This window comes from Crinia signifera, chromosome 12 (assembly GCF_055691185.1).
Source record: "Crinia signifera chromosome 12, ASM5569118v1, whole genome shotgun sequence".
NCBI lineage: Eukaryota > Metazoa > Chordata > Amphibia > Anura > Myobatrachidae > Crinia > Crinia signifera.
In genome coordinates, this window is record NC_139228.1 from 45748418 (window position 1) to 45775984 (window position 27567).

General features: G+C 42.5%; 1 protein-coding gene and 1 pseudogene across 8 annotated transcripts in view; one reads left to right on the forward strand and one right to left on the reverse strand.

Annotated features, from left to right (window-relative positions):
• FUT8 (fucosyltransferase 8) overlaps window positions 1–27567 on the reverse strand; it is a 315179-nt gene that overhangs the window by 68674 nt on the left and 218938 nt on the right. For all 8 annotated transcript variants that reach the window (XM_083167148.1, XM_083167141.1, XM_083167143.1 and 5 more), the window contains one exon: window positions 16052–16289. In XM_083167148.1, coding sequence (XP_083023274.1) covers window positions 16052–16289 — 238 coding nt within the window. The remainder of the gene's footprint in view (window positions 1–16051; window positions 16290–27567) is intronic.
• Window positions 27119–27237, forward strand: LOC146050873 (5S ribosomal RNA; annotated as a pseudogene).

Genomic DNA, 27567 nt, shown 5'->3' on the forward strand with positions numbered 1-27567 from the left:
ACCGTTTGCGGGACACACCTGGCATGGGTGTCATAATATCCACCCTTGCTGTGAGCACCTTTAAATCCTGTTGTACCTGCTTAGTTTGCAAGGTATTAGTTGCCAGCTGTGATGATACAGTCTCCAGCATAGCTTTCATGCCAGTAGCCCATGAGGGTTCCTGTGCATCAGCCTGTGAACCACCACTGAGCTGCGGAGACATGCTACTGAGCTGTGGTGACATGCATTGCTCACAAGCTACTTGTGAAGTAGAAGTAGGAGCAAACTTGTTGCTACAAATCATGCAAGTTATTTGTCTCACCATTTTGGAGAAAATAACATCTGTGAGGCAATATGTGTTTGCTGCTTTAACTATCAGTGGGGGACCTCAGAGGTATATGGGGGACACCAGCACTCTGTAACCTGGTCTTCATATTAGGTGGACCAGTAGCAATGTACAGATACTATAAGAAATGTACTGTCTGCCGTAATCAGCGGCTGTACAGCACACTGAAAGCGCTATACTTGCTGTCTCTGCTGTGGACTCTCTCCCAATGCTGCGCTGAGGAGTGATCTCTGCTCTTCTGTAATGGCACCCACAGCATGAGAAGCAGGAAGCAGTGTACAGGCGCGCTCAGGTCCCCTTTTAATGGCGCCCGGGGTTCTCCAATATTTATACTGGTGCCTGCGAAACTTTTAATAAAGATTAACCCACATAGCGGTATATGCCCTGGTGGTCCAGTGGCAAATTCCTGGCATCCAGTGTAAGCGTGGCTTGACGTGTGAGACACCCACGCGCGGTCCCTGTGCAGGGCCGCCATCATGCCGCACATAAACCGGGGTACCCCACTAAGGGGACCCCGGGTAACACTCACTACAGATGTTTTCAGGCTAAGCCAGGGGTGTATGGGCATGCTGGCGGTGTACTCGCTGCAGCGCAATGCCCGCAGTAACAGCACCCTCTCAGGTCGGTGGACATCCGAAAATAACAAACAAAAGTAAACTGAAGAAAAACTCTCTGGATCTCCAGGAGTGTGCATCCTCTCCTGAGGGCACATTTTCTAAAACTGGCTGTTAGGTGGAGCTAGAGGGGAGGAGTCAGCACACCATGGCTGAAGAAAGTTATGTGTTTGTCTCTTGTCGGATACCCTCTATTCCCCAATGTTATGAGACCTCAGTACCCCATATGAATGATAGTGAAATGTGCCTACGCAACATACAAGCAATACCCTTACGTACCTTCTACCTGCACAGCGATATACCGCTGACCTGACGAAGGGCAATAAAGCCCGAAAGCTTGTCTTAAGGAGCCTGTGTGGTATGAGTTATTTCTGAGGATGAAAGACCGTGGGTGCAGGTTACTGGAGATGATATATATATATATATAGATATATTACTTCTCGGTGGAAACACCTTGCTTGCATTGGGTGAATGTAGACATCCGGCACTGAGAAATATCTACTTTATTGTGGTTGTATATACCCTTAATGTTCAAGCTTGTTAATATATTCCTTTAGTGTTAACTATACATTGATTTTCCTCTTCTACATGTTTCTGTGCTTTTTGTGTATTTAACTTTGTATTTAAGCAGAGGTCTAGAATATGGACTACTTGTAAAAGTGACTGCACAATGACATAGCTAAGAAATCAAGTGATGCAACTAGAAGGAAAAAGCAATAGGAGGAATAAAAATTACAGGAAAGCAGGTACAAGACCATAAAGCAAAGTTGTCTGACCATGACCCATATCAAACCCTCCCTCACTTTATAGTTATAGTTCTAGACTTCATTATTAAGGAGTTTTTATGTTTTTCCTGAGCTATTTGCACAATAGATTTAACACTAACAGAGGCAATCAGAATTCATCACACACATTTTCTATTTAAAGTGTTGTCATTAACAGCACTAAATGTTTGTTTTTATGGCATGTGATAAATTGTGGTACTCTTCTGTATTTATCTTTTTAACTTTCCTTCACATGCATTTGGAAATCTAAGAACGTTTCTTCCAATCTATTCTACATTTATTTGAAATAAGATTTTAATGAACTTTCATAGTGCTCCCAATACTTATTTTACCAAGCACAATTTATATGCCCCTAGTCCTGCTTTTTTTTGTCATATTTACAAGACTTGGTCCCTTACTTTCTCTAAAACATTACTTTAACACTCTCTTTATTAGTGTGCCCCACAATCTTGCCTTCTAAACCCACTTGCTAACTTCAGAAAGGCTCTTGCGGAATGGAACTAAAGTCTAGCCTATTCATCTTTTTATGCTAGTTTACTCCATTTCAATTTCATACTCTTATTATATAGAATTATCCTAGCGGATGCTAAATATTCTTACTTTAAAAATCCAATCCCCTCTTAATCCATGTTGCCTCTTTTCCAAAATCAAACCCTCTATTTTCAGCCCAATGGTCTAACAGTAGGCCAGATGTAATAAGCCCGGTGGTAATGCGCAAGTTGATAATGCACCAGCAATTAACCTCCTAACTGTCATTTTTTAAACTGTTGAATGGCTGGTGCATTATAAAAGGATGCCATTTTACCATCAGTCACTGGTCAATTTTCATCCTCTTGAATTTGCCTGCTGCCATTGGCACTGCTGATCACAAGCTTCTACTTCAAATGTATTTTCTTTCAATACTTCTGATTCCACCTCCCACATCTTTCATCTGTTGACATCCAAAAGAGTCCATCCCTGGCCTCTTGGCTTTTTTGTCAACTATTAGTAGTTGACCTAAACACGATCGAATTAACGATCCACACCCATAATTAAAACCAACATTAGAGCAATACAGTGGATATTGTGTCCACTGTCCCCCGCACCCCTGGGTGGTAAATGCAAGGGTGATAGCTTGCGCTACCCCCAAAAGTATAGCCAGCACTGTGCCATTGGAACTGGTCCTGTTTCTAAAAATACAGGGGGAAATGTGTAGGGGTGCCCCATACTTTGAACTGAACTGAAGCCCAGGGCTATCCCCCACACCACCTGGGCAGTGGGTGGAGGGTTGATAGCCTAAGTAATATCGTCCTTTACAGCGGGATTACATGTCCTAGCAAGTCTTTAGATTGTTCCCAATGACTCATCTCATATTTTTTTCATACACCATCCCCCATCTGAGGAATTCCTATGGGTGATTTCCATTTATTCGATTCTGCCTTAATATAAGGGCCAACTGTGTCCTTATAATATATGTGTGTGAAAAATATAGACCATAAGAACCTCCTAGTGCAATAGCATCAACATTTCAAAATCCAAAATACAATAAAAAAGAGCACATGTACCAACTCTAAAAGGCAACAGTATGCCTTATATGAACCATAGTGTATATCAACCTTGTAATGTATCCTCATATATCCAGCCATCAAAATCACCTCCCCATGGCCCTTATTCTGATTGACGCGGACTTTACCGCATACTTTCGGATCGCGTGTTTTCGGCGTCTGCGCATGCGTGGAGAACGCAACGCGCATGTGCCACGCCTTGACTCCGTACCAGTTCGGCCAAATCCCGTCCAAAACTGTTCCCCGCAATCAGTCGGGAAATATGGGCGTATTATGGGCGTCATGCGGAATGACACATGGGCGTAGTTTCAAAGTGGGCAAAACGGGGCGGAAACATGGGCGGATACGGGGGAGTACACTTATGTTGGGGGGCGTACATTCGGATAGCACTCCGAATGCACGCGATCAAAAAGGGCAGAAATGTGCGGTGTCCACAAGTGTACTATTGCTTAGCGGACACCACTCGTTCATGCGGTAGGCGAACGTACGCCTAATGACTACAAGCATTAACACCTGAACCCAATAGAATCGACTCCTTTACTCATTACTCACTAATAGGACGCTTGTCAGTGCTTTAATTGAAACCATTGCACTTCAATTGCTGTAAGGGTTAATGTGTGCAATGCATGTGTTAGGCATGCTTGTAAGGATATATTGGCGTCTAATTGATTCCAATTCCAAATAAGAAGTTTTTTATGAGGATAGGTATTTGAATAAGTGGGTCATGTGATGTCTTGCAGAAGATACATAATAGTGGGTTGTTTGGCGTAAATACTCCGCTTACGTGCGGTAGCACCGCTTGGCTCCCGTTCGGATGCGGTATTCCCGAGCATACTCTGTAATACTCTGTAATACCGTGCAGAATCGGAGTGTTTCTCCCGCACACGCATGGTTTGTATGTCGTCCGTAAACACGCCCTGTTCTTAAAGAGTGAGTCCGTCCGAATGCGGAGGACCCGTGGGCGTTTCTACGGACGATGGCCGCACGCGGCAGAACACCGTGGCGTGCGGACCGCACCGTAAGAATGCGGGAATATCCGCACCGATCAGAATAAGGGCCCATGTGTGGAGTAAGTTAAACATTAACATTATGGGCCTTATGCTGATCGGTGCGGCCGGATCGGAATATGCGGCCAGGACCGTGCGTCAGAAACCCCGCCTTACGCGGTAAGAAGCTGTCCGAACGGACCGCACGTGTATTTCTCATGGAATACGCCTCCTCCATCTCAGGGAACCTCCCCCGTCATTCGATGGGCGCAGGGATCTGGGCGGGCAGCTGACATCCGGCGATGTCATATGTCCGCCCCCTACACGTGCGTCACGACTGCATTACCATACGTACGCCCAGCGTTTGCATGGGAACGCCCATGAAACGCGGGGCGTATGCATATGGTAATGAGCCCAAATAGCCCTTCACGCCCCTCTCCACCCCCTGTTCGGAGTGTTCACATTTCATGCGGAATTTGGCCGTACACCCCGCTCGCACATGCGCAGAGACGCCTCTGTACATGCGCAGACACAAAACATCGGCGGCACGAACGCACGCGGATATTACCGCACCAACCAGAATAAGGGCCTATGTATGGTATGATATCTTTTAAATAACACTTATTTCACAAACACCAGAAATATAAATTTAAGTTCAAGAAATGAAGCTTTTCTGAGCAACAAGTACAATATAAAGTCACCCAGCAGGAAAATCAATAGGATAACCCCTCAACTTTTTTTATCATGAGGAATCCTTTTACTATGAGGTAGCGTTCTCCCGACATCAGCCAAACCCAGACTCGCCCATCTCAGTGTGAAGCATGATTTGTCCTTTATGCAGTGTCAGTGTGCTTTACCCAACTCTATACAAAGCTTGGCTCTGGACGTACGGTGAGGCTTGCATGCAGCTGTTTGGCCATGAAAAACCATTTCATTAAGCTCCTGCCACACAGTTTTTGTGCTAACATTAATGCTAGTAGAATTTTGGAACTCTTCACCTATGGAATCAGCAAAGTGTTGGTGTCATTTACGTATGATACGCCTTAGCAGTCATTGACCCCTCTCTGTGATTTTATCAGTTGCTGTTGTTCCTAAATGCTTCCACTTTCTAATATCACTTACAGTTGACCATGGAATATCCAGCAGTGATGACATTTCACAACCTGTCTTATTGCAAAGGTGACATCCTATTACCACCTTTGAAGTCACTGAGCTTTTTAGAAAAATCGATTTTGTATCACAAATGTTTGCAAATGGAGACTGCATAGCTAGGTGCTGGATTTTATACACCTTTGGCAATGGGTCGGATTGAGACACCTGAATTTGATAATTAACAGGTACAGTATGGCCAAATACTTTTGATCATATGCTGCAGTGTACATTTTATTTGTCTACTGTACATGATTGATATAATATTCTTTCATAGATCTGTATGACCAAGTATTTGAATGATCTCAGAAACGGCCATGAAAAATTAAGACATTTGTAGATATGAATAAAAAGTAGTTTAAAGTGTGGTGTCACAGATGTACTTGTCTGTGGAACCAAACTAGAATCCTTAGAGAGAGTTGGGGTTGATACACTAAGCTCGCTCTTCTGTTTGTGTTTTAACTCAGGCGCTGCCAAGGGTTTCCCAGTACCTTGTTTTTTTAAATATTGTTTTGGTAGGGCTTTGGCGCAGCCTATCTATTGTGTTAGTTTTGTGATGTTGTGTAGGTGTAGAAATAAAAAGAGAAAGAAAAAGAAGGAAGAGATTGCGTTCGTGTAGAAAAATGTAGATATTTATTGATCATGAAAATGGTACTGGAGGGGATGGGCAAATAGTTATTTAATTGTCTTTACTTGGTGCTTGGTAAAGAAATGCACCTATATGGGGTCCCCTTTTGGGGGGAATTCCACTGCAGTGTCACAAATTGAGATTCCCGACAGGGATTCAGGTAACTCCTCTGTGGCACCTTTAAACCGCCGTAGGTCTGTTGTTACATGATCTACGGTCTCAATTGTGATGTGCCGTGGAATTTTTATCGGTTGTGGTGTTCTTGTTTGAAAGTAGGAAAGGGGCCAGTAGTGGCTTACGGCAGTTCTTCTGAACTCTGTTACAATCTCATAGGTGTTTTGCACCTATGCTCTTTCCTTTTGTATAGAAAAGGAAAAGGCATAGGTGCAAAACACGTCATGCCGAGCCAAGTCTCTGTATCAGTTATACTTCCGCATTTACTCTGCCGGCTCCGTTTACCAAGCCTCACTCACTTTTATTTGCATATGTCTCTGGATAGGAGATCTTTATGCGGAAGTGTTATCTATCCATGTCCACATCTCGTTTTGGGCTCCGTTTGTATTCATACTGTAACAATCTCATTTCATTTTTACGGATATTCGTATATCGTAAAAACTATGGGCCTTATTCTAGTTCACTCTTAGAGGCAAATTCTGTCTGGACAAAACCATGTGCACTGCAGGGGGGCAGATGTAACTTGTGCAGAGAGAAGTAGATTTGGGTGGGGTTTTATTTTAAAGTGAGATCTATATTGCAGTGTAAAAATAAAGCAGTCAGTATTTTCCCTGCACAGAATCAAAATAACACCCAAAGCTAAATCTCTCTGCACATGTTACATCTGCCCCGCCTGCAGTGCGCATGGTTTTGTCCAGCTAAGGAATTTGCCTCTAAGAGTGAACTAGAATAAGGCCCTATATACTGTACTGCATAATAGAGTGGATGTCTAATTATAAATAATCACTGTGAAATGAGATCGTTACAGTATGGATACAAATGGAGCCCAAAACGAGGCATGGACAAGGATAGATAACACTATTTTTTCTTGTTGCCCAATTGTTAAGGGGTTTTGGTGGGAAACGGTCATCTGTCAGACCACACTTAGGTCGACAGTCATTAGGTCGACCCCAGAAGGTCGAATGGCCCCAAGGTCGACATGGGCCAAGGTCGACATGGGTTTATGTCGACAGTCATTAGGTCGACATGAGTTTTCACTGTTTTTTTGAGCCGACATGTGCCGACAGGCGGTATTTCATGCCCTACCATCCACTAGGGCATGGTGGGAGAATAAAATAGTGTGCCGAGCATAGCGAGGCACCGTGCCCGAAGCATCGCGAGCGAAGCGAGCGATGCGAGGGGCTGCGGTTCAACTCCAACTGTGTCCATGTTGACATTCGGGTCAAAAAACAGTGAAAACCTCTTGTCGACCTAATGACTGTCGACCTAAACCCATGTCGACCTTGGCCCATGTCGACCTTTAACCCTGTCGACCTTGGGGCCAGTCGACCTTCCGGGGTCGACCTAATGACTGTAGACCTAAGTCTTGTCTGACAGATGTACCGATTCCATTTTGGTAATCCCCCTTAGGTAACAGCTGCAGTGTTTGATATCACATAATCAGCACTCAATATCACCCTTTTTTTTGGTTCGTAATAGCACAGCAGTCCTAAACACCAAAGACACTTGGGCAAAGTAGATCTGGATGGCACAGCACCGAAATTGACCTGAAATAGCTTGGACACTGTCGTTAAACAGGAATGACTGGATAAGCTATCCAGTCATTGAACCGGGATTGCTGGATACAGATGTAGCCAGCCTCATTCATCCATCGATGTGTACGCACAGCCATATGCATCGCAGTATGTTAGCTGGTCTGTGAATATTTGCACCGAGCGATCGCCCATAGAGGTTAATGACAGGCTACCACATGCACACACAAACGCCATATTCACTGGTACACTTGCCTCAACAGCTATACTGTTATATCTGTAGCTTGAACATCAGCTTTGATCTGGAATAGCGGATACATTAGATGCTGGCATTGAACCAGAAGAGTTGGACACCGGGATACGAACGTATAGCTTGACACTGGGATAGAACTGGGATATCTAGATAATGAGATTAAATTGAAATAGCTGGTTATCTTGAACATCTGGGTTAAAAAAAGTATAGCTGGGCATCAGGATAAAACAAGACTAGCTTCATATCTTGACCGCCAGGATTGAACCAGTATAGCTGGACACTGGGACTGAAATGAAATAGCTGATCAGGTTGAACATCAGCACTGAACTGGGATAGGTGGTTAGTATGGATACCAGGATTGAAACAAAATAGCTGGATACACTGAACACTGGGAATGAGCTGGGATAGCTGGGCACCAGGATTATACTAGTATAGCTGGTTAGCTTGAACACAGGGACTGAACTAGAATAGTTGGGATAGCCGGTCACTGGGATGGAACCAGCACAGCTGGATAGCTCACCAAGAAGGAGCCAGAATAGCTGCTTAGCATGTTCATCATGATTAAACCAAAATAGTTGGAACAGTAGCAAGAGGTATGAATAATGCATAAATAGTCTCAATGCTGGAGAACCTTCAGGAGAACACGGCTAGCATGGAGCTGGGGAAGAGACAACAATTGCACGGGTACCTTCTGGATAGAGGGAAGTACCCTTTATACCCCCTATCCCTCCACGATTGGCTGTGACTGAACAGAGGGGAATCCTGAGTCACCATTGGAGATTTCATTGATATTATTCTAACTCACTTATACGCTGTATAAGCCAACTGCATTTTACAGTTTTTAAAAGAAAAATAATAATAATAATAAAATAATAATAATAAGGTACTCTTTACCTAGCACGTTGCCCATCGCGGCCATCAAATGCACTAAAAAACGGGTGCGACGCGATGGCCGCGATTTCCCGTAGGGAACAATGTTAAAAGTGTGATTGGACGCGATTTTACTGTTCAATGCCTCAATGCCCGCGATTTTTCCATAGGAAACAATGTTAAATGGGCCACAGAGCCCAAATAGTGCCCCTGAAGTCTGAAATGGCCCCCACAATTGTTAACGCCACCCCACGATCAACGTGAACCCGATGACCGCGATGGACATCGTGGGCGCCGTGCTAGGTAAAGAGTACCAATAATAATAAAAAGGGGTTATTGAGTGTAAATGCTAGTTCTGAAACTACAAACGGCTATCTTAATTTGAATCAGTGGTGAAACAGTATATACAAAGACATTCACAAGCTAATAATTACATCTCAGTTTTCCTGTGCACAGAATAAAATTGTATTAATTAAAAACTCGAAAATAATTACAAAGCTAAAGCAGTCATTAATATTTATGTATATACAATCTCTTAATTCATATTGTTATACATGTAATATATAGCAGAAGCAAATACTTCATATGATGCCTTACTCTGAATGATACACAGATTCTACCAGTTAATTTTTGCATAAGATCTAAACTTGTTTACTCCAGTGAGGAGTGTAAGTTATTTGTTTATAACTGAGTGGAAAGATAAATTAAGCAGTTCACTATGGATATGGCAGGCTTGGGAAGGTAATGTACCGCTAACTGGACAGAATATCCTCTTTGCTTATAATTTCTAATTCCATTACATGTGTGACCACACTAGCAAGGAATGGAGTATATTGGCTTCTCCAATGACAATTTATCATTACAAATGGCTGACTGACCTCGAATTAACATTTAAATATTCTCAAGCACCAAATTTCACATCAAACTCTTAATCTTGATGACCAGTTTGCATGATCATACAAAAAAAAAATAGACAAAAAACAGTAGCAATATTCATGAGGCAAATACAGTTCTCTTGCTACTCTTGTACTTGATACTTTCATGACTTTCTTCAGTGAGTAAGTGGTGGACAAATAATGAACATAAAGCTGCAAATATTACCACTAGCACTGTATAGTAGCTTGCGCCTACAGTATTATTCACTGTAACTTAAGTACATTAATTCCAAAAGTCTCTGCTTGATTTAAAAAAAAAAAAAGAAGAAAAACTTTCTTTGTACCTCTTATGAGTGCTGTCAAATTTGCTTTGCCTTGTGATTTGTGAATAACTAAGTTTACTAATTTACGTTATCAACCAATACAATTTCTGAAACTGTATTTATGGGATGCTGGTGTGTTTTATTGACACTGATTTTTGCTAAGATTTATTAAGATTCTTACTATAAATTCTGAATGTAATAGCATTGTATTCTGCTGTTCTATAAAATATGAGAGTAGGAATAAACTTGCATGACCCTATAGCACATGTAGTTGCCTAACCTCCTGCAACCAGATGGAGTCTCCAACTGCCCTGCAAAGCCTCAACTAAACCCTTGGATGCCCACTGCCCCATGAACCTTCCAGAGAGGAGCAATCAAGTATTAAGACAGCCGCAGACCCACTCTTACATCAGTCTAGACAGGAAGTGTGTTTATATTCACTTCCTGTCGGAAGTGGACAGCCGCCACAGAAAGAACCCTGATGTAAAAGCAACTGCAGGAGCTACCCCACACTAATAACATGGGAGGGACACCCAAAGATGTAACCATACTATTGGGGTAGCAGATACATGGAGAGAGGAGGCTGAAAATACTGCTATGGGGGAGGCAGACACACAAAGGGAGGCTTATAACACTGCTGTGAGGGTGGCGAAGAGGCAGAAACATAGGAAAGTGAGGGCAGATACATCAGGATGTTTACACTCATACAGTATAGTGATGAATTGAGCCCATACACTAGGTCAGATAAAGTCTTGGTCTTTATTTTTCATAGCAGGTAAACAGCATACCGTGTAAATCAGCACAGCAATGATGGTTACAATATTTGCAGCATATAGGTCACAGCAGAATACAAGCACTTCAGGAAGCTCCAGTGGTCCCTACTATCTATCTCAATATATCTATTTATATAAATATATCTATCTATCTGCCTAAATCAATATATATCAATCAATCTATCTATTTCAATCTATATAGTCTTTGGTGAGAATGGCACACTCAAATCAGCAACATGACATCCTGCTGTGGTGCAGATCCCAGGCTCATTATCCCATCCAAGGCAGTAAAGAGCTACATATACCTTTTTAGAAACCGATCACTCACCAGAAGAAACATTAAACTTGAATTGAACATTGGTTAAAAGCAAGAGGTTTACGTTTCGGCATTGTAGTACCCTTTGCCAAGACGTACACAGGGTGATATGAGAGAAGCAGATCTACTCCCCTATGCCTGTATTTTCTTATATACCACTGCTTTTCCACATGCCTCACTAAAATAACATTCCTTACCAAGATGTTTTAAAAGGCCAGCTCGTTCTACCTTACCAAACTCTGCTATACACATAATTTTTACCTTATCCCACAATCGCTATTACAGAGCCCTCTCTGTCAGTGATCATCACTTACTTCCTATTTCCAAGGCTGTCGGAGAGTGTGCATCCCTGCAGTGGTAGGCATGACTTCCGTGTTCCAGCATGTGTGTCATTGCGCTGGAACGTATTTACCAGACGTTAGCCAGCACTAAAAATCACTATATAACTTAGCGCCCATTAGCCCAAATACAAAAGTGAGGGCTAAATATGACAAGCTTACCATCTTGGTATTAGCATTTATATTATAACGCACTTCCTGCATCAGTAATTGTGAAGAATATCGCATCCTGGGACCCTGTCCCGGTACAAAAGAACAATGCATCATATATACAAACACATGAATCAAGTTAAAAACATTGGATGACAGTAACACCCTCAGCCATACTACAAAGTTGGTGACTGAGGTTTGGCATTACTCAAAAGAGAAGCGTACTGGATACACCATCAAGATACAGTGGCCCCGAGAGGGCTTAATGAAAAAAAATTGTCTCAGTATATTTTTGTGAGTCCGTCTGATTGAACTGATCCAATGCCTCCCCATACTTATTAGAAAAAAAATGAAAGGTTTCTTTTCCACACGTGTGCTTCGAAGTACAGTACAGTATGATTTAGAGCAAGGGTTGGGGACCTTTATTGTGCCAAGGGCCATTTGTATAGGGAAAAAATCCTTTGGGGGCCATATGTAAAAATTTCTCTTACAAATTGTCCTGCTGCAGCGGTCCAGCACTCCGACGGTTGCTGCTGAATAGGACTGACAGTCTCTGGCTGCTGTTGATTAAGAGGAATCTTGCGAGAAATATCGACCTCAAGCGAGAATTCCCTTTTACTTGACTCCCGGCAAAGCCACCGGGCAGGTGGGAGGGCCACTCAGACCGGCTACGGGGGCCGCATACGGCCCCCGGGCCTGAGGTTCCCCACCCCTGGTTTAGAGTATATGAAATAATCCAGTCATAGGGAAGTAGATCTGCTGGCATACCAACATATCAATCCACATGCAGCACTCATATATATATATAGCTGAACAGGAAAGGACTAGCACTCGTGGGTCTTGCATAAAAACTCTGTATTGTAAACGTGCAAAAAGCAACCAACGTTTCAGGGCAACGCCCCTTTATCAAGGTGTGGGTTAATCAAGGACTATCACGAGTGCTAGTCCTTTCCTGTTCAGCTACAATTACTACAAGACAGGCTCCGGGGCATATTACTACTAGGAGTGAGTGCCGGGCCACACAGCCATAGATACCAGGACCCAAGGGACCATTGGAGCCAAGGCACCCCCATTTAATTTCCAGGTGTTTCACCTACAACATAGGTGGTGATTATCATATCGTTTGTATCACTTGTGCACCATCCACCCTGGTTCTCACCCACACCTTGATAAAGGGGCGTTGCCCCGAAACGTTGGCTGCTTTTTGCACATTTACAATACAGAGTTTTTATGACCCACGAGTGCTAGTCCTTTCCTGTTCAGCTACAATTACTACAAGACAGGCACCGGGGCATATTACTATATATATATATATATATATATATATATATATACACATATACACACACACACACACACACACACACACACACACCTATACACACATGCACACACGGGTGGATCAATAAGAACCTGTGTTTGAAGACAGGTGGTGTTGCTGAGGAAAGTCGGTGTTACTATTGTGTACTACCATCTTTCAAACAACGCCTTACCAAATTTCAGATTGATTCATACCTTCGTTTTTTTTTCCACCACTACAATGCACCAGCTCCCTTATCCAGAATTGTTGCGGCCAAATTGCATGAATTGCACCCAGAAGCACTGAAAACTTGTGTCGACATTTCCAGTGTCAACCATGTCTGTGTTAACCATTTGCATGTGTCAACCTTGAGTATGTCGACCATTTAAGTAGTCGACCAAGAGTCACTATCACTTATACCGTAACCTGCCTTAAGTGGTTTATGTGGTGGCTCATTGCCTAAATCTGTCCATTTTTCAGGTCCAAGACAGGTCCAACGCATCATTAGGCTTTATCTGAGACTTACAGTAATGATAATTTTCTTTGCAACAAAAACATTAATCCTATTTACCTCTGCATAATATGCACATTAAGATGTAAAATGGAGGTAAAATTGTGAAACACAAACATCTTGTTTGGCCTTGTACATCAAACAGATGTGTTCATGTACATCTGCAATGGCACCAATTTCCTCTCCTTGTAGCGCTGGAACCTGTGAAACGACATGTCTTTTTGCATCTTTCTCATTTGCATTATGTGCCACAATCAAACTGATTCAAGAGACTGTTATGATTAATTTTATATGCAACACTTGTAAATCCATATACTAACATGCCACGGCTATTTTTGGGCCAAGTTTTGTGTTAGTCCACAGATCAGTTAAATCTAATAAACATCACATTTCAACTAAGACACGCATTTGAGTGAAAAAGATTTAAAAAAAAAGCGCTAAACCACTCGCTTCTCACTTAAGCCAGGCATCTTGTGCTGCATTGCATATTGAGGATAGGTGTAGGAGGACACATCTGTACTCTTTGCTTGCAGTGTATTGCCATTGGGTGTGGATCATTAGGTTGTCAATGTCTAGGTTGACAGTCAATAGGTGGAACACTATTGTCATTAGGCAGAAGTCTGGCACGTGGAAAAGGTCAACATGGATTAGGTCGATATGGTCAAAAGGTCAACACAAGCAAAGGTCTGCACAATGTCAACATTCGTTTTCATGTTTTTTTGGTGTCTAGGTTAACATAGGTTTGTAACACCCTTCAATGTCTCTAAGTCCTGGACATCCAAGGTACTGATGCAATTGTCAGGACATCCTTTCCTCCTCACTGGATCCTGTTCCATAAACGGGAGGATGAAAGGACGTCCTGACTATTGCATCGGTGCTTTGGGTGCTTGCGAATTGGAGTCACTGATAGTAAGTAACATTCTTGTTTGGACAATCCATCCAGTGAGACTACAGAAGTGAAGGTTGTGTTACAAACCGGTTTTAAAAAAAATCTAATTGTGAGTGCATATTTATAATACATATTTTAAATTTATATACAGTATTGCACCAATATTTGCATTTTGAGTTTTAGTGAAGTACTACCACATGAAAAGACACCTACAGCGAGCAGGGCCCAGATATACCATTCTATCTTAAATATTATGTGATTCCATCTTGAGTATATAAGGTTTATTTTATCTCAGTCAATTCTGTACTATGTATTTTTTCCTGTTTAAAGTTCATCAGAAAGAATTTCGGTTTACTCCTTATACTTGAAACCAATCAGATAAAGAACTGTTCTGAATTCATGTAAAGGTGCCCATACACGTACCAATTACCCGGTACTTTTTGTGCTAAAATAGCATCGTTGTGCATGCATTGTGCATGCGATGCAATGCTATTTTAGCACAAAAAGTACCGGGTAATTGGTACGTGTATGGGCACCTTAAGGACTACATTTCCACTTGGGAGTTCATTCTATTAATGTGATATTGCCATTGTGTTGCTACTACTTGATTTATGTGTCGATGTGAGCTCTTGTGGGCAGGGTACTCCTTCCTCATGTTTTATACAAGCACTATCCCTGCCACCTATGCTCTTTGTTTTTTGTCCTGTTCAGCAACCCTGATAGTGTATGCTTTCCCTCAGCTTCCCCTCTCGCTGAGATTACTACCAAATGTACAGTACTACAACAATCCTCAAGTACCCTCCCTACCATTCATGTTTTCTGAATTAATTTAATCCGAAAAGCCCACATCTGTGAGAGATGTGTAAAATATCCGCTAAAAATGCCAGCGTCTCTCACATTTGTCATATAAATTCAAATAAAAAATGTTGAGTAAAAAAAAAGATTATTATATTATGATGAATAAAAACGTTTGCTTTCCAATTTCCACACCTATTTTGACAGATAACCTTGGAACTCAAAGGAAAAATCTATTTTGGTTGGTCAGAAATTATCCCAGTCTCTAAAAACAGATCTATGAAAAACAGGTATTTTTTCAGGATTTCTCTCTCATTATGGTGCCTTAAAGATATACATTATTAACTATTGCTCTGTGTGTTCAGATCTCATCACCTTTGTTTATGTTGCATGCTAAAAGGTTTAATGTATCATGTAGGCCTTCTTGTCTTTGTATGGAAAGCTCATATTAGAGATTTCTCTCTCTCTACTGTTTCAACACCTTCATTACTAAACACGGTTGTAATAACTGCCAGAATACATTTTTTTTTAATGAATATGCAATATTAGCACTAGACCACAACAATGGTTTGATTTCTCAGATGAACAATTCCTGGTTCAGAAAGATGCAAATCTCCAGCTACAAGGTCAGCTGCAAAGATTTGTGCACTGTGTTTCATGGGTAAATAGTTTCAAGGGCAGAAGCATCACACTCCATACAATTTCCAAATATCATTTACTATATTTTCCAGTTCGCTGGGTATGGTCAATGATACAAAGAAACAGCCTTACTGTATGCTATAAGACAGATACATTCACAAGATGGTTACATTATTATGAAGACATAACCAATACAGGAGATTAGTAACCCATAAATGGTAATGCAACAGGACATAGCATTTGTGTATCAGTTCCAAAATGAAGATAGATGGGATGGCTCACCTGACCAATGTCCTGTGGAGGTGCCAGATCTGTCCCTGCAAGTATCACTGACTGGCTTAAAGACCGTTTCCCATCCACCTGTGGCATATCTCCAGCTCTGAGACTCCAGGATGAGCGTTCGCTGTGTGCCAAACGCAATCATGAAGCAGTAGACTACATGGTGGAGTTGGCATCCATAGCCGCAGCCCTTGTTGATGTTACACACTAGTTTCTTGGCTTTACTGCAGTCCTTGGGGTTCTAGTGTTTGAAAAGAGAAAAAATTATACATGATAAATAAAGGCTAGCAGTGTCTGGACTTATGATGTGACCAATAACTCTCTGCTAATACAGAAAAGGGGTATACCCTATTAGTCCCGGTAAAAAACCGGGACAGAAAAACAGCTGCTTTTGAGAGGTTTCACCAATGCTTTTTTGGGGCTATCAGATCACCAGATAGAAGGCCCGTATTCACCTGAAAACACACAGGTTCAGTAAAACTGTGGTTTTTTGGCTGCAGCAGCCCCATTTTTGCTGCAAACAAGGCTACTGTTCCTAAAGTTCACTTCGACTGCTTCAGACAGTGAAACAAATTCAGGGTAACCCGCAGCTCATGACGGTTTATCGGAGCTACTTAGATCGCTCGAGCATGCCTATTACCCACAATTAGGGATCGCGGGAAATAGGATATCCCCCCATAATGTACCAATTTTAAATATAACAATAGTACTGTCAGATTTATATAATTATTATAAAGCATTTTTACGCAGAAATAAAGACTTGGTATGCTTTTAAGTTGCCATATAGAACCTGATGTTTTACAAATCTTCTCAGTATAACAAGTTAAATCATTAGCTTCACCTGTGAATCTTTTCAAAATAGATGGGCCAATACAGACTGCAGCTGTGCACCCACTAGGTGATCTGGGAAACACTGCGATATTAAAGAAATACTGATATAAGACTGGTAAATCAGCAGTTGTGCGACTGTAACCAATCCAGCATGATAATTATCCTTTCATATGAAAATGAGGATCAGTCTTAACTTTTACATTACATTAACTTTACAGTCAGCTTGACCTTCAAATTTCTACAAATACGGACTTCCAGAGCTTCGTTCCTGGGATCAAGAACCCACTGTGAATGCAATTCATTTCCAGGAGGCAGACAGTCACAATACTGCATGTTAAAGGTATAGTGTGGTACACTCAAGGGATCATGGAACACAAGATTTTTTACACAATGCACTGGATGGAAGTCAGCAGCCAACACTATGATAGAAGAGGTCTGACAAAACTCTTCCAAACAGATACAGACAATACAGAATTTGATAGTGTTTCAGGCACTCAACCCAAGAGCTTAGAGTGACACTTACACATAAATTGCAAAAGTGTCCTTTATGTCCAAGTACTGCTAAAGAACAATATAAATAAATGTTCTTTTTCTGCGGTTACTGAGAGACTCTTTGACTCATAACTCTTTCTGGAATACAAAGAATATCCAATAGTGCAACACCTTCAATTCAAGGGAAGAAATGTATTCACACATTGCACTCACATCACACAAAAATTAAAACAGCATGTACAGTAACACCCGATTGGTGATAAAACAAAGATCACAATACGCCAGATTCAGGGTCTCACCACCAGACTTCCTAGAACGATTAACAGGGATTTCTGGAATCTCCATTGTGCGGCATCAACTTCTCCTACTGCCAGGGATTAGCCAGGGATCCGTGGCAGTAGGAGAAGTTGATGCCGCACAATCGCACTTTCTTTAGAGTGAAGCCATCCTGCACTTGCACTTTGTGACCGATTTACTGTGAGAGTTAGATTTGTGTGAGTTACTTTGTTTCTGTGCAGGGTAAATACTGGCTGCTTTATTTTTACACTGCAATTTAGATTTCAGTTTCAACACATTCCACCCAATTATAACTCTCTCTGCACATGTTACATCTGCCCCACCTGCAGTGCACATGGTTTTGCCCATTTTCCAAACAAATTTGCACTGCGATCAGATCTGAATAAGGGCCATTGTGCTGGAAATTGCTGCAAAAGTTAAAGAAACACCAATGATGCAATATTATTTATTAAATAAATGCAGGTGAGGGTGTTCAATATGGGTACATGGTGATCATGTATTGTGACAGCATATGCAGAAGTGCTGAGTCACCGCTTCTTCTACTGCCAGCCGTCTTCTGTGAGAGCGGGCAGCTGGTGAGAGAGAAGCAGGGCTGGAATAAGGAGGAAAGATATCTGAATCAGTGGGAGCGCTGGAGCCTGGGAGGCCTGTAGTCAATTCCCTCTACAGCGGGAGCTGCATGTTGCTGTAGAACGTGTTTCACTACGTGGACTTGATCATCTGTAAAACCTAACATGGTGTGCGCTCTGTCCAGTTGTTAAAGGAAGTTGACTAGCACATTAACATCTATTATTCATTCATTAAAGTGGTTATATGGCTCTTGCTAGATACTGTTTTACAACTAGCATCCATATCATTATGGCTATTAAGTAGAGTTTGATTTCATCAATGTGAAGATATATTTGGAATGAAATGGTCCCCGTTATCTAAAATAAGGCTAAACTAGGTCATGATTGACTGAAGACCCCAAAAGCATACATATCTATCGCAAATTGCAATAAAATAATCACAATAAATCGCATATCAATAAAAAAAATCAAAAACAATAATAAAACAATCGCGTTACAATTGTATAAAAACATGTCAATCGCTATTTGCGATCTACAGATAGCACAGCTCTCAGAGCTGCTCCTGACGATAGAATAGTCATCCATCACCTATTGCCAGCCCTCACAAGGGAGCACGTGCACACGAGACACTCGCTCACCCCATTCTGACGGAGTCTGCCGCCACCTCACCGCTGCTTCACTGTCCACCCCTGTAGCTACCCATCTCCCTGAAGCAGAGAAAGGCAGGGAATTCGCTCCCTGCCACCGTGTGAAGGGGACACGCGAGCGCATCAGGCGCTTGCATGTCTCCGTCAATCTGCAGTTGGTATAAGTCTTGTTGCCACTCAAATTCATTCTGATGAAAGTAACAGTACACAAAAGCCCAAAAGCCAATAGTGGAACCTATTGTTATGGAAGAGAAAACATATTTATTTATTTATTAACAGTTTCATATATGGCACATACATATTCCGCAGTGCTTTACAGAGAAAATTTGAACATTTACACCAGTCCCTGCCCCAGTTGAGCTTGGATGTTTAAACTGGAATTTTTTTTGGTACTTGTTTCCTAGCACGGCGCCCATCGCATTAGATTGTATGCCTTAATTAAGGCATACAATCTTATGCGATCACATACAATTGAAAAGATTTTTAATTGTATGTACAATATCGCATCTTATGGATCTCATCTTATGGATCTTATGCATCCGTAAGATGCATAAGATCCATAAGATGCCATAAGATAAAAGATCCATGAGATCCATAAGATGCCATAAGATAAAAATCGTGAGCCCCCAATAACCATTGTTAACGCCACCGGCACTATCACCACCAACACGAAGCGTGGTGAGCGCAGCGAGCCCGCGAGGGGTGGCGGTACACGTCCTCCGACCTTTTCATACCCCCACTATCCACGTTGGCGTGGAGTTGATTTTATATAGTGTGGCAAACGTAGCGAGCCACCGAGCCCGAAACGTGGCGAGGGGACGCGGACTACTTCACATGTATTCCGCCAGTGCTCGCCATGCTTCGGGCTCGCTGCGATTGGCGTTGATGGTGCCGGTGGCTTTAACAATGGTTATTGGGGGCTCCTTTTACTTTTTAAGTACCCATAAGGGTACTTTTACAATTAAAAATCTTATATGAATCATATACAATAAAAAATCGCATCACATCCGATATATCGGATGCGATGCGATATTGTACATACAATAAAAACAACCAAAATCTTATATACTTGATATACAATGCGATGAGATCAATAAGATGCATCTTATGGATCTCATCTTATGGATCTCATGGATCTTATGCATCTTATGGATGCATAAGATCCATGAGATCCATAAGATGCCATAAGATAAAAATCGTGGGCGCCGTGCTAGGAAACAAGTACCTTTTTTTTCCCAAATCCAAGGTATATGCATTATACATATTGGTACATTCGATACATAGATGACTGTTTCATGGTGTGGACAGGGAAAGAGGAATTATTTAAGAACATGGATGGAGAAAATCTACCAATTCAAACCCCAATTAAATTTACTTATCAAACCAGTTATATGAACTTCCTAGATGTGATGGTGCAATTCAATAATGGACATTCAGTATCAGCACAAGTGTGCATTGCAAGGCAACAGTCAGGAACACACTGTTACATCATAGCAGCCATCATCCTAGAGCACTCAAGCAAGGATAACCAAAATCCTAAATGTTACGCATTGCAAGAATAACAAGCAATACGGATATGTTACATGGGGAACTAGAAAAAGTAGTGAGTAAGTTCCTTGGATGAGGATACGACAAAGGTATCTTAAATTAACAAAAGCAAGAAGTCCTCTGCATGAACAGGAACACCTTACTAGATAATACAAGAAAGAAAAATGCCTCAGATAGATTTGTATGGTCAACTAGATTCTCCACTAATAGCCCGATCATTTGTAGAGCTACAAAGGCCCTCTGGCCAATCATCACTACTGATGTACAGTTACCATCTCTCAAAAAACAGATACCTATGACCTGCTATAAGAGAGCAAAGAATCTACGAGATCATCTGGTTCATACAGACATCACGACCTACATTCATGTACAGCAGTGTTTTTCAACCACTGTGCCGTGCCACACTAGTGTGCCTTGAGCTGTTCTAAAGTGTGACCCCAGATCTAGAAGCTGTCCAAACCAGTTTACAGCCACCACCAGTTCAACTGTTATTTACTGGTCTCTTCTTTTCATGTAAACGCCAATGTATTTTATTTTTGTTACCTGTGGGGACCAGAGTGATTGTTTTTTTTATATGGGGGCCAATAGGTTTGGTTTTCTTTCTGTGGGGACCAATGTGTTTTGCCCTGTGGGGATCTCATGGTGTGCCTTGGCAATTTTAAAATCTTATTTAGTGTGCCGCAAGGTAAAAAGGTTGAAAATCACTGCTGTACAGGGACTCTTCCGGCAAACAAAAAAACCTGGCTGTTACAGCTTCCCATCTGCCAAGACCTGTAAATATCTAATAACAGGCTCAGAATTTGTGCATCTACATGGGAATCAAAAAAAAGAAAAATTCAAAAAAATCCCAAACTGTATGTAATAATTTGTTATATATAATATGTCCATGTAAACTGTACTATGTTGTCCTTACTAGCCAAAACTTCAAGGAAAGGATCAGCTATAAACAAAGCACTAGCAGGCCAATTAACTGAACAACCTGTGGCTAAAAATTTCAAAAACAAATACCAGATTCTTACCTGATAATAGATTTTCCTCTACTCCATCATGGCACCCTCCCTCCCCTTCTGTAACATATATGTGCCACGGGAGCCAACGTATATGAGGGGAAGATATGGCTGAAAATGGGATGAAGTGGGTTTCCATGAGGAAGTGGTGATTATCCTGCAGCAGTGATGGGGGGAAGGTTGCTTCCATTGCTGGGCTAGGTTCGTCCGGGCGGCAATGAGTATATGGCCTAGGACAAATCTTTTCTCTGGCGAGACCTCTTGGGGTATATATGGAATAAAGCAGTGGATGGGTTAGGGGTAATAGTGGACTTAAGAACAGTGGAGATTAGGGTGAAATCTTCAGACCAGTATTTCAGAATTTTGGGGCAAGACCAGAAAATATGGAATATATTACCTGTGCAGCCACATAGCCTCCAGCATTGGTTGGAACAGGAAGGCCAGAAGGTATGTAGACGGTCTGGAGTCAGGTAAAGCCTGTTAATGAGCTTGATGTGCATCTCTCTGTGGTTTAAGCATCAGGACATTGTATAGGAGGTTAGAAAGATTTGATGCCATTGTGCGGGTATTAATTTTGCTATAGTAGTAATGGATATATTAGAAATAGGGGTCATCGGAGCAGGTAGAATGGTTAATAGGTGGTTCCATGCTTGCAGAGTCGCTTTAGTGGATGGCAGCATATTTGGTTGTACAGGTCTGACATGTTTAGGAATTCTAAATAGGTCAGATATTGGGATGTAGTGGGATTGAGGGTACTTGTGTATGTGTATATATATATATATATATATATATATATATATATATATATATATATATATATAGCGGCGCCACCGATGTTGGTCGTGCAATGTTTTTATCGCATCGCATCATATGCCATACAACCGATGGCATACGATGCGATTTTACACGACTACTCGATTAAAAATTGTACAAGCACCCTAATGGGTTATTTTAAACACCCTAATGGGTGCTTACAATGTAAAATGCACCCAGACGCCACCCCCCACTATAAACGTGAACCCGAAGCGTGGCGAGCGCAGCGAGCCCGCGAGGGGGCGGCGGTACGCGTCCTACGACCTTTTCATACCCCCACTATCCACGTTGGCATGGAGTTGATGTTATATAGTGTGGCGAGCGCAGCGAGCCACCGAGCCCGAAGCGTGGCGAACGCAGTGAGCCGCGCGAGGGGACACGTATACCTGTGAAGTTATGCGCGTCTGCTCGCCACGCTTCGCCACACTATATAAAATCAACTCCATGTGGATAGTGGGGGTATGAAAAGGTCGTAGGACGCGTACCGCCGCCCCTCGTGGGCTCGCTGCGCTCGCCACGCTTCGGGTTCACAATTATAGTGGGGGGTGGCGTGGGGGTGCATTTAACATTGTAAGCACCCATTAGGGTGTATTTAACATTGTAAGCACCCATTAGGGTGCTTATACAATTTATAATTGCATCTTTGGTTTGTTGATGGCGTGGATGAGTCAGAGGATAGATTGTAAAGCTGGGAATAGTATTATGCAAATTGGTTTGCTATGTCTTTGGGGTTGATAAGTTTTTCTTTATTGGAGTTAATGATATGTTTGATTCTATCTCTAGCTTGTTGGGCACGCAATTTCCAGGCAAGCATTCTGACGGATCTGTTGCCCAAAAGGTAGAATTTGTGCATCAATTTATTCAGAGCAGGTTGGGAATGGGCTAAGAGGAGCTTTTGGAGCTGGCTGCGCACGTCCGCTATCTCCTTTTTCAAGGGTCTTGAGGGGGCATTTTTATTTTGGGATTCAAGTGTTATTAACTTGGACTCTAAATCCTGTTGGGATTTGAGGGCTCTGGGTGAGATTTAATAGGATGAGAGATTCAGAAAGTGAGAGATTTGGTAAGAAATCTCCAGTTTTTTTAAAGCGGCAATCATTTACACTTCAAAAATCAAACTGGTTTTGCAGTGAAAATGATTGCCGTTTTAAAAAAACCTGGAGATTTCTCACCAAATCTCTCACTTTCTGAATCTCTCATACTATTAAATCTCACCCTCTGTGTTTTAAATGAGCTCTGGCTTGTATAGCTGCCCCTCTCGTGACTGCTTTAAAAGGCACACCAGTGGTTTATGATAGATGTATCTTGAGGGGAGTTGTTGGCCATGTAGGAGTTGATGGAATTTAATATAGTGTCCTCAGCTATGGGATCTTTTAATAGATGTGGGAAAAGGCGCCACAGTCTTGGGGTAATTTTGGATGGGTTCAGGCTACATTTCCACATGACAGGTGCACAGTCAGACCAGGTAATTGTAAGGATGTCGACATCTTTAGTGAGTTGTAGAGTCCACTTATCACAGAGGATATAGTCTATCCTAGAATATGTGTTGTGTACTGGGGAATAAAAAGCGTATTCACGGCCGGTTGGATACGTTTTTCTCCAGGTGTCATATAGATCAAATTCTAGGAGGACGTTATGGAAAGCTATAGATGGGCTGGACAGTGGGTATTGGCGGGAAGCAGGTTGTTGGGATTTGTCCAATTTGGGGTCCAGAGTTAGGTTAAAGTCTACAAGTATTATCAAGGAACCCTTCGAAGAATTCTGTATAAGGAGAAACAATTTACGTAGGAAGGGAATTTGGTTCGACTTAGGCGCGTATAGGGAGACAATAGTCATCAGTTTGTCATTGAGAACGCCGGTCAATATCAAATATCTACCATTTTTATGAGATATGGGAGTGGTGGACAAAAGATGTATGTTTATTAAATAAGATAGTGGCTCCATTTCGTTTAAATGGGCCATTTGCAAAATAACCTGTGGGGAAGTTTGAGTCCTTGAGGGTAGGGGGGTTGGAGGCAATTAAGTGCATTTCCTGGACAGCAACGACATCTGCTTTTTGCTTATGAAAATAGGAGAGAGCTAGTCTTTGTTTGGGGAATTTAACCCCTTAACATTCAAGGAAAAAAGATTAGGCATTGTAAGTTGAGGCAGAGCATCGACATCTATTGACGTGCAGGGGAGAGGAAATAAAAGGGGGTACTTGCAGTAGTATGTATAGAGTTAGGGGGTGGCTCGGCTCCTAGAGGGAGAGAGTGCTGCCACTCACTTTTATAGATAAAATATATAATAAACGGAAAATAGAATCTAGCAACATATATAGAAACTAGTATTTAACACTATAGGAACATCCTGATTTTTAGTGTTGATGACTGTAACTACGTGGTAAACTGAAACAGAAAATTCTAACATAGTGACCCAGCTGCCTAAGGCCTTGCTTGGTTAAAAAACAATATAAACAATACTCATCACATAGCCCTCATCCCAGTGGAGAGGGAAGCAAGGGTGAAAACGGCAGAGTTCACAAAACAGGGGTATATGGTCATCTGGATCGTTGTATGGTCCTCAGGTATTGGACTATTTTTGTTGCAGTGCACATGGACGTTTCAGATCCCGAGGTCTCGTGACCGATACGTATGTCCCAGTTCATCAGGAGTTTAACCTCTGCATCTAGTGAGGAGATGGTATAGGTGATTTCTTCGTAGTAAATAATCAGTTTGACTGGGAACCCCCAACGGTACCTGATATCATGGGAACGGAGTGATGTGGTGATAGGGGCATATGCTCTTCTACTGGCGATGGTCACAGGGGAAAAGTCTTGAAAGATTTGGAGACCACCCAGTGTATCAGAGTTTCTTGATTCTCGTGCCACTCTTAATATTTGCTCTGTGATTGTAAAGAAGAGGACTCGAAGGAGGGTATCCTTCGGCAGGTCGGCAGGGACTGTTTTAGGTCTTGGGAGGCAGTGAATGCGGTCGATTAAGAGGTCTTTGGGGTCTGCAGTAGGGATAAGTTTGTGAAATAGGGTGCATATGTATTTCTCTAACTCCGAGTTGGCTACATAGTCAGGAATGCCTCTAATTTTGATATTATTGCGTCTAGACCGGTCCTCCAGATCCGCAAGCTTGGCTTCAAATTGGCCAATCTCTTGTTATTGGCGGTCATAGGAGGTTATGAGATCGTTGTGGGACGTGACTAGTTCCTCCATTTTACATTCCAAGTGGTCAGATCTGTCTCCTATAGCCACAAGCTCTGTTTTGACTTCTCGCATAGCTGATTTCAGGTCTTTGGCCAGCTCTGATTGGAATGCAGAGAAGACCTGGCACAGGGATTTCACTGTCACTGGTTCATCTGATTCAAAATCTATCCCAGCTACTCCAATGGGAGAGGACATCTCGGCCCTCGCTCCCACGGAGAGGGATAAGTGCTTTGGAAGACTAGTATGTGGTATAGGAATTTGTGGAGATTTCCTGGATGATAAAGAAATCTTCAAGGCCAAACAGGGGTGACAGCTGGAGGATGTGTCAGTGGGCGAGGACAACCCTGGTATCTGTTTGGTATTAAATCTGCTGGTTCAGGCCTTGGAGAAATACCCAGCCTAAAATGGTGTTGGTGGCACAGCGGTTATGGCGGCCGGCCTCCACCGCAACTAGGGCAGGGGGAGAGCAGGCTGCTTAGATGTACCCTGCTGGGTACTCACTGTCTGCCTGGAGTCCGGAGTCTTATCCAGTGCGCGGCGGCCACAGAGCACACTGCACGTCTCTGACCTCTTGTCGCAGGTCCTGGCTCTGGCGGCGTCTGGTGTGTGATGTGCGGTGGGCGGCCGGGACACCCCACGTCCTTCCCGGATTGCGTCTGGGGCAGATATCAGCCAGGGACGCTCTCTGGTCCTTCTTTACAGCAGCTGGCACTTTGCACGGCCACCCCGCGACAATCCTCTCCGGTAAAATTGAGGCCCCGGCTCTGGCCCCACACTCAGACCGCAACCCGCAGGAGCGCTTAAAAGCAGTCCCTGGCTCTGCAGCAAAGGTCTGTGGCGGTCAGGGCATGGGGGGGATAGGATGGAATGAGGGTAGGGTGTGAGGTTGGGGTGAAAGGTGGAAGAGAAAGGTGATTTAGGCTGGATGGATCAGGAGCTGCTGGGAAGCATGTCCTACCTGTTAGCTCGCCAGGCCACGCCCACCATATATATTTTTTTATTATTTTATTTTAAGTGTATACTTATCCACATGTGTATATATACACCCTCTCTCTCACCTTGAAAACGGGGCACGGGTAGCCGCAAAATATCAGTACACAGGGATTTTTATCTTGAATAAACTTTATACATCGATACTCCAGTCTCCTGAGTGCCACTGTCTTCCATCTATCTATCCATCTATCTATCCATCCATCCATCCATCCATCCATCCATCCATCCATCCATCCATCCATCCATCCATCCATCCATCCATCTATCTATCTATATACAGTCAATATACCGGCACTCCCCTTTGGCTTTTTCAATATCCTTGCCCAGGTGCCTTCTTTGGATCTAGTCCTGGACGGCCATCCCCCAAAATGAACATGTAAAAGGAGGCACTCTGAGTCGTTGCAAAAGTGGAAAAACAACCTCTAGTGTTTAATGGGTGGGCAACGTTTCGGGGCTGCGCCCCTTTTTCAAGCCTAAACAAGTGACAATCGCAATTATGAGCATATATTAAAGCCATTATGTCAACCTTTATGTCCACCCAATAATAAGGGTCAACATGCAGACAGTAGATCCAGCTGAACAGGCTGACAGACCCACCAACAAGGGTCAAATTTGATGCGCCATCTCTATCTGCAGCCAAACAGATCTAATTGATTGAATTACACATAAAAACCCTGACATATTGCCACCATACCCCGCTTGATTGCCCAAACCCTCCCCGAACTTGGAAGCCAAGCAGTGGAGGGCCGGGATAGTACCTAGGTGGGAGACGCCTGGGGAAGTCCAGGTGTGGCAATATAAATACACGGGGTACGAGCTGCCGCATCAATCTACAATATCTGTATTTATGACTGCCAGAGTAAGTTTCTATTAAAGAGTATTTTATGTTTTAAGGCTGTGACTTCCCCCCTTCTTTTCCTCCCTTGGTAAACCATTCGAGGTATACCCTATGGTGCAATAATAGCACATGATTATTTACATGTAGGGGGAACTGAATCATTTTACTGCCTATGTTCACTGGTAATCGTACCTTTGACAAAACAGTGCATAAATGAAAAACTAAAGTGTGATGAAATAATGATTATTCCTTAAACAATATCCATTTAAGGACCTTTATTGACCTGTTATT